The sequence below is a fragment of the Ceratotherium simum genome, chromosome 26 (assembly GCF_057802395.1).
Source record: "Ceratotherium simum simum isolate JZ-2026a chromosome 26, ASM5780239v1, whole genome shotgun sequence".
NCBI classification, from domain to species: Eukaryota; Metazoa; Chordata; class Mammalia; order Perissodactyla; family Rhinocerotidae; genus Ceratotherium; species Ceratotherium simum.
Genome location: NC_141925.1, coordinates 9006910 through 9015085, shown reverse-complemented (window position 1 = coordinate 9015085; position 8176 = coordinate 9006910). Strand labels below are relative to the sequence as shown.

Below are 8176 nucleotides of genomic sequence, written 5' to 3'. Positions count from 1 at the left end.
CTTGCCTATGGGGTCAAGTCTTTGGGCTTCGCTTAGCGAGTAAATGTCTAGTCTACGTCAACCCAAGGGTGCCGTCCTCTCCCGAGTGAAGCCCATCTGTTCTGTGCTGCAGGATGCCCTCCACTGCCCTGAGCTTGAATGGGACCTCACAGAGGGCAGCTCAGCTCATCACCTTCAGTTCAAATCTGGCTCTTTCAGTTGTAATGTTTTTAGGAAGTAAAGACACAGGAGACCAAAAAATAACAGCTTTATTTATGACTGAAGAAGTGAAGGCATTCACAAAATGCCAAGGAAAACCATTTCCTGTTCATTTTTTTAGAGCCTCTGAAGCCTGAACTTTTACTATGTACCAGGAAAGAATGCTTCTCTTGAACATAGTATCTTTTATACTACAGTTATTTTTCTGTTTTTCTCAACATCTCAGTATTAGTTACCCAGTTTGTCCCATTGGGCCCTGACTTATACTTATCACGTCTGTCCACTTGTTGAATTTCTTGGGCTCCTTGTGCTGGCCACAGTTTCCCTTCAGTGCTCCCTCAGATGCAGGTATGCATAGGACACAGCTACTGGAGTCCCTCAGAGTTTATGATCTTTCCCTGAGTAATGATGGCAGCCAGGAAATGAGCAAAGGGTTGCATTAGGGAATCAGAAAATTAAAGCCTTAAATATAAGGCAGACAACTCCATTTTCCTCAACTGAAATAGTGGGTTGGATAATGCTTTCCTAAGCAATACCATATGCGTTGTGTATACAGCACACAATGTTAATTTTATTATATATATATAAGTATACAAACAGATTTAGGGAAAACCTGCAGACTATTTCCCCCAAATGATTGACATAGCCAAAAAAGGGGGGGGGGCACAAATTAATAGCCCTTAGAATTTGAACAGAATGGGAAGACATTTATTTTCATAAAGTCTTGGTGGAGACACACTCCAGGGATGACCTGGCCTCAGTGAAAAGCAGATTTTTCCGGTAGCTATACTGACCGCAGGCAGGTCACCGAAAGCCGACTGTCAACAGAGGAAATGGTGACTGCTTGTATCCTGGGTTTCTGATCTAAGCAGCAGCTCCACAGTCACCAAAGGTATTGTACACACACAGCTTAGCGATATGGGTCCACGGGAGTGTATGTTTTAGAATATACCCATTGGAAGCACTTATTGAATGCAAATCAGAAATTCATGAAACTAGAGGCCACTTACACAACACAGGGACTGTCCCTATACAAAGGGTTCACAATCTGTACCGGCCCTTTAAGATGGCAAATAGTGTTAGAGGACTATTGTAAACAACTCAAATACGGAAAAACAAAACAAAATGTAGTACAATATATAATTATTGAAGATTTTTCTTTCAGGTAAGATTTTCAGAAAACCCAGGGATAGACTTTATATCACAAAATGGTCCATATCGCCCAAAAATGTCTTTTGACTGGACAGTAAAATAATATTTGTTGGAAGCCAAAAACTGAGATAAAGTACAGGCCATTGGGAGTGGTAATGCTTTAATTTCTCCAATTTTCTTCCAAATCAACTTATTACTAGGGTTCTCATGGCACAGGAAGAGGTGGTAGCTTTCCACAGGAGCACACTTGGGATTGATTTTGGTGATGTTCCAAGTCAGGGCAATGCCCCTGGGTCTCAGCACCCGTTTCACTTTGAGCTCAGGCTTCTGAGGAGGAAGTGTATCCCGGATTTTGTCTACCAATTCAGGCAGGAGTGGTGGTGGTTCTGGAAGAGGTGGCAGGTGCTCAAAGGACTCAAGAACCTAAAAACACATTTATAAAAAGTTTAGCGAGTTGGATTGGTGGGTTCTGATTATTTTAAAGTGATCAACCTCAGTTCTACAATGTGTATTTCCCATTCCTCAATCCAGTTCTCAAAATTATAAGAACAGAAGGATGCTTCAAGAACTTGTGAGGCTAGATCCAGTCTTTTCAAGCATAAGCTTGTTTTAGAGTTAAGATTTCTGCACTCTGGAATATCACTAATCCACAGCGTGTTAGGTCCTAGACATTCTGGATACATATTCCAACTCATTTCAAAATTGTGTTCCCAAACACTGTGCTAATTTACATGAAAAGTGTGAGTGAACGAGAACATCCATTTCCCTCCACCTTCATCAACAATGGTTATCACTCTTAAAACAAAAATCTTTTTGAATCTGTTGGGTTAAAAAATGTATTTGTTTTAATTTCTGTAGTTTCTGGAAAATTAAGTTAAATTATTTTAATTGTGTAAATAAGTAGACTCACAATAGCACATTTAAAAAGGCACATTAAAGTGCTTTCTAAGCTGAAATGTGACCCAAATGTTTCTTCATGGCTAACATGGGTACTTCTACTCAATTTGGAATGAATATCCCTTACAGAGCATTTCAATCAGTACCTGGGCTGCATTTTGTGCCACTGGAGTTCTCTCTTTTGAGATTGAAACAGCTTTCATAGGTGACTCCAGGGTGGATACTGGACTTCCTGTGAAGAACACAAGGTTTAAGAAGTAAAATGTATCTGCAATAATCAACCCTACAGCCTTTAAACAAAGAATAGTTTTCGTCTTGGGTGGTAATTAAATGTGAACTAAAATTACCAAACTGTGAAATGAGAAGAAAAACTTGTGATAAAAGTTTAAGACCCAAAGGTACCAAGTATAGAGAATTTTCCTTTAATGTGACAAAAATTCCCCTCTTAAGGTAAACATTTAAGTCATTATGCAACTGGAAACTAGGAAAAGTTACACATGGAAGAGGGATCCCCACTCAGTGGTCTTAGAGGTAGATTCTGCTCTGTTAGGTTAACAAGGATGTTTGTAAACATAGAGCCATTTACAAGAATGGTTTGAAAACAAATGGGGAGAATATAGATGGCGATGGTAAGAAAGGGGACTTCATGTTGTGAAGTAGTAGGTCTGGTAGCCAAAAGTTTCAGAAGTTTAAACATATCTAGTAAGTAGTAAAAACCATTTTAGATCCATTGTGTGTGAAGTGATATAACTGTTTAATCTAGTTTGTGAATGTCCCCAAATGAAACTTCTTTTACTTGTATTTTTCTTTTGACTGATGAGGATAATCAAGATTTTGCATTGTGTTTCAAAGTTAATTTATGACTAACTTTATTTACTGGTGTTAAAACAGTTTTTTAGAAGAGGTAATGACTTTATATTTTTAATTGTAAGAGAGTCTGTACAGCCTTTTTAACTGGTTTAATTAGTTAGAACTAGATTTGTGAAATCATAATCTGCAGGTTAATCATCATACAAGAGGTAATACAAATAACCTCTTTAAATTTTCAAGTGAACAATTTCATACCAAAAAAAAAAATCTAACAAATATAACTTCCCATAACTAACATTCCATCTTTCAAGGTAATAAGTCAACAGGCCCCTGGCAAATTAAAATAGGCTAGGAGAGAAACTCAATTTTATGATGATAAGAAGAGACAAAATAGGACTTTTATCCTAAACCAGTTAGTGTTTACATCCTTTGTGTTACCAACGCCAGTGTCTTGTAAATACTCACCAGCCTTTATCCTTATCTATATAAAAATGAGTAATGATTACTTCAGTGCTTTGTATTCTCAAAGCAATAGAGCCAGTACATCATTATTTTAAGGTTCCTCATTAAATCTCTAGGTGAGAACTGTGGCCACTTGTTTCAACTAAACCCTTTGGTGTTTGACCTTATGGATCCTTTGCTGCATGAATATAAACATGTAAACACACATATTCACCCATGTAAATATTAATATTATAAAAATGACTTTTAGAGTTTGAATTTTTAAATGAACTATTCAGATATAATTTACATACAATAAAATGTACCCATTTTAAATGTGCAATTCTTTGAGTTTTGACAAATGTACACTTGTGAAACCATCACCAAAATCAAGATGCAGAATATTTTTATTATCCCCAAAGTTCTTTAGTACCCCATCTCAGTCAATCCCTCTCTCACCTCTGGACCCATGAAATCACAGGTCTGGTGTCACTGAAGATTAGATTTGCTTTTTCTAGAATTTCATGTAAATCAAATCACACAGTGTGTAGAATTCTTTTGCCCAGTATAATGTGTCTGAGATTCATCCATGTTGTTGCATAAAACAATATTTTATTCATTTTTATTGTGAAGTAGTATTTGGCTGTAGAGATATGCCACAACCTATTTATACATTTGTCTGTTGATGGATATTTGGGCTGTTTCTCATTTGGGGCTTTTATGAATAAAGTTACCATGACCATTTATGTACAAGTCTCTGTGTAGATGTAGGTTTTCATTTCTCTTGGGTAAATACATACGAGTGGAATAGTGTCACATGGTTAGACTATAGTTAATGTTTTGAGAAGCTGCCAAACTACTTCCAAGGTGGTTTTCCCATTCCTACCAGCACAGTATGAGAATTCCATGTTGCTCCATATCCTTGCCAACACTTTGCATATTTTCAGTTGTTTTTATTCTAGCCATTCTAGTGGATATGTTGTGGTATCTCATTATGGTCTTAATTTCCCTAATGAATAATGATGTTGAGGATGTCTTCTTGTGCTTATTTGTCCTCCCCCTATCTTCTCTAGTGAAGTATCATCTACTTACTTTGGGTTTAACTTATTCTTTTTTTCCTAGCATCTTAAGGTAGAGGCTTAGACTATTCATTTTAGACTTTCTGTTTTTACTAATATAAACACTTAATGCTAGTAATTTCCCTCTCAGCACTGCTTTAGTTGCATCGGTCAAATTTTGATATGCTGCGTTTTCATCCTCACTCAGTTCAAAATATTTTTAAATTTCCCTTTCAATTTCTTCGACTCATGGGTTACTTAGAAACGTGTTTAGTTTATAAATATCTAGGGTTTTCCAGCTATCTTTCTGTTATTGATGACTAATTTAATTATGCTGTGTCAGAGAACATACTCTGAATGATTACAATCCTTTTACATATACTGAGACTAGCTTTATGGTCCAGAACCTGATCTATCTCATTGCATGCTTCATATGCACTTAAAAGGAACGTGTATTCTGCTGTGGTTGGATTGAGTGTTCCATAAATGACAATTAGGTTAAGTTGGTTGATAGTGTTGCTCAAGCTTCTATAACTTTACTGACTTTCTGTCTACATATTGTATCAATTACTGAGAAGGGAGTATTGGAACCTCCAATTATAATTTTCTGTTTATCATTTCAGTCCCATTGGTTTTTGCATCAGGAATTTTAAAGTTCTACTATTAATTGCATATACATGTAGGTTTACTATGTCTTCCTGATGAAAAGAGTGCTTTATCATTATGAAACAGCCCTTATCCCTGGTTATATTCCTTGTTCTGAAGTCTATTTGTCTGATAATAGTCACTCCAGCTTCCTTATGATTAGTGTTTGCATGTTTTTGCATTATCTTCTTCCATCCTCTTAATGTTAACCTATCCACATATTTAGATCTAAAGTGCACCATATAGTTATCATATATTTGGGTCTTTTGTTATCCCGTCCAATAATGTCTGCTTTTTAATGGAGTGTTTAGACCATTTACACTTATGCAAATTATCAATATGGTCAGATTTAAATCTATCATCTTGCCTTTTGTTCTCTATTAGTCTTGTTTGTTCTTTGCTTTTTTGTGGCTTCTCTTTGACTATTTAAAAAATTCCAGGGGCCACCCCAGTGGCGCAAGCAGTTGGGTGCACATGCTCTGCTGCGGTGGCCCAGGGTTTGCCGGTTCAGATCCCAGCCGTGCACCGATGCACCGCTTGTCAAGCCATGCTGTGGCAGCGTCCCATATAAAGTGGGGGAATATGGGCATGGATGTTAGCCCAGGGCCAGTCTTCCTCAGCAACAAAAGAGGAGGATTGGCAGATGTTAGCTCAGGGCCGATCTTCCTCACACACACACAAAAAATTCCATTTTATCTCCTCTATTGGTCTATTAGCTATACTTCCACTTAAAAAAAATTACTGCTCTGGGCATTATCATATGTATCTTTAATAGCTTATTATAGTCTATCTTCAAATAACATTATACTACTCGTATAACGTAAGACCTTAACAACAGCATACTTCCATTCCTCTGATCATCTCTTGCACTATTGTCATACGTTAACACAGTACATATATTATAAACTCCACAATATGGTGTGATATTCCTTTGTGTAGATCCACTTTCCATCTGATACTGCTTTCCTTTTGCTTGAAGAACTTCATTTATTTTTGATAGTGAAGGTCTGCGGGCAGCAAATTGTGTTTATCTGAAAAAGTCTTAATTTTGCTTTCATTTTTGAAAGCTATATTTCCTGGATATAGAATTCTAGGTTGACGATCATTTTCCCTGAGCTTTTTAATGATGTCATTTGATTTGCATAGTTCCAATTGAGAAAACTGTGAATTCTTTGTTCTTCTCTATATATTCTCTATTTATCTTGTTTTTCTCATTGTTTTTCAGATTCTTCTCCTTTATCATTGCTTTTCAGGAATTGATTATGATTTGCCTTGATATGGTTTTCTTTGTATTTATCCTGCTTGGAGTTTACTGAAGTTTTTGGTTACGTGGGTCTGTACTTTTCATTAAACTGGAAAGCTTCTGACCATACATGTATGTTAGACCACTTGATATTGTCCCACAGTTCACTAGAGGTCTGATTGCTTTCCCCTTAGACCATTTTTTTCTTTTCTTAATCTTTCTTTACTTTGGATAGTTTCTTTCCAGACTCTTTGGATCAGGTACTACTTCCTCCAGTACACCAATTTGTTTTCCTTCTTTGGTGTCTAATATGCTGTTTACTCCATCCACTGAACTTTAAGTATTTTCTTTTTTTTCATTTGGTTCTATTTTGTATCTTTTATTTCTCTTCTTTTGTTCCTGTTTCCCTCTAAATCTTTAAGCATATTTCTATCAGCTCTTTTAAAGTCCTTGTCTATTAATACTGTCATCTCTGTCATTTATAAGTTTGTTTCTATTGACTAATTTTTCTCTTGGTTATGGTTCCATTTTTTCTTCTTCATATCTCCAGTGATTTTTTAAATCAGATGATGGATATTACGAATTTTACATGGTTGTGTGTTGAATTCTTTTGTCCTCTTTTAACAGACAGTGGGCTTTGTGTGATAAGCCAGTGAGTTACTTGCAGTTCAGCGTGATCCTTTCAAAGCTTGTTTTTAGGTTTTATTAGGGCAAGGCTGGAGTTGCCTTTGCTCTAAGATGAGTTCACACCCAGATATGCAATAAGAATCTGCCACTATGGCTGGTCAGAATTGAAACATTTCCCATCTCTGTTTGAGCTCTGGAAATTGTTCAGCATAAAGTTCCTTGGTCATTCTTTACCTAGATTCATGGAGTTTCACTCTATGCATGTGTGGCTTAATATTTTGGCAAAGACTCATGAGGACTACTATGCTAACATCCTGGAGCTCTTTCTCTGAGTGGCTTCCTCGTTCTGATAGTCCTCTTCCCTTCATTCCAGTTGCCTCAGCCTCTCTGAACGCCTATCTGTGTCTCCTCACCTCAGCAAGACAGCCATCCTCTACTTGGGATCTCCTTCACTGCACCACAGTCTAGGAAGAAAGCTGGAGGAATCAGTAGGGCTCATTTCATTCATCTCCCTTCTTTCTGTGATTGCAGTCCTGTACTGTAATATCTGAAAAATTTTTTCTTATATCTTGTTTAGTTTTCTAGTTGTTTACTGCAGAAAAGTTAAGTGTGGTCCCATTTATTCCATCATGACTCTACATACATACTTTCATAACTTTTTTCTCTTGTTATGTTATTAACATGTTTACATCAATACATGTACTTCTTCTCCAACATTATTTTTAATAGCTGAATATTGCTATGCCATATAAACCAAATTTGTGCGAGTAATCCCTTATTTCTAGAAAATTGAGGTTTTCCAAAGTTTTATTTTCACAAATAGCACTGTAATGAACATCGGCATACTTCCCTATACACTTGACTTTAGTTTCTTCAGGTAACTATTCAAAGAATTTTTAGGTCAAAAGGCTTACATATTTGTAAAGTTTTTGATATTGACAAAATGTTTTCCAGAAAGATTTATACTCCCGTTCACAGTATAGAAAGGTACATTTCCTCTAAAACTCATTAGTGGAAAATCTGCTGCATTAATTCAACATTTTTTTGGAAAGTATACTATGTGCCACACACTATGCGCCACACACTATGCTAAAAGGATGGAAAT

At 36.4% G+C, this 8176-nt stretch overlaps 1 protein-coding gene across 8 annotated transcripts in view; it reads right to left on the bottom strand.

The window, feature by feature from the left end:
• Positions 1–231: 231 nt before the first annotated feature.
• Positions 232–8176, bottom strand: part of ATF7IP2 (activating transcription factor 7 interacting protein 2) — a 57908-nt gene continuing 49963 nt past the window's right edge. For all 8 annotated transcript variants that reach the window (XM_087449617.1, XM_087449619.1, XM_087449613.1 and 5 more), the window contains 2 exons: positions 2394–2479; positions 232–1773 (listed from right to left, as the gene is read on the bottom strand). In XM_087449617.1, coding sequence (XP_087305743.1) covers positions 1360–1773; positions 2394–2479 — 500 coding nt within the window. In that variant the 3' untranslated portion in view covers positions 232–1359. The remainder of the gene's footprint in view (positions 1774–2393; positions 2480–8176) is intronic.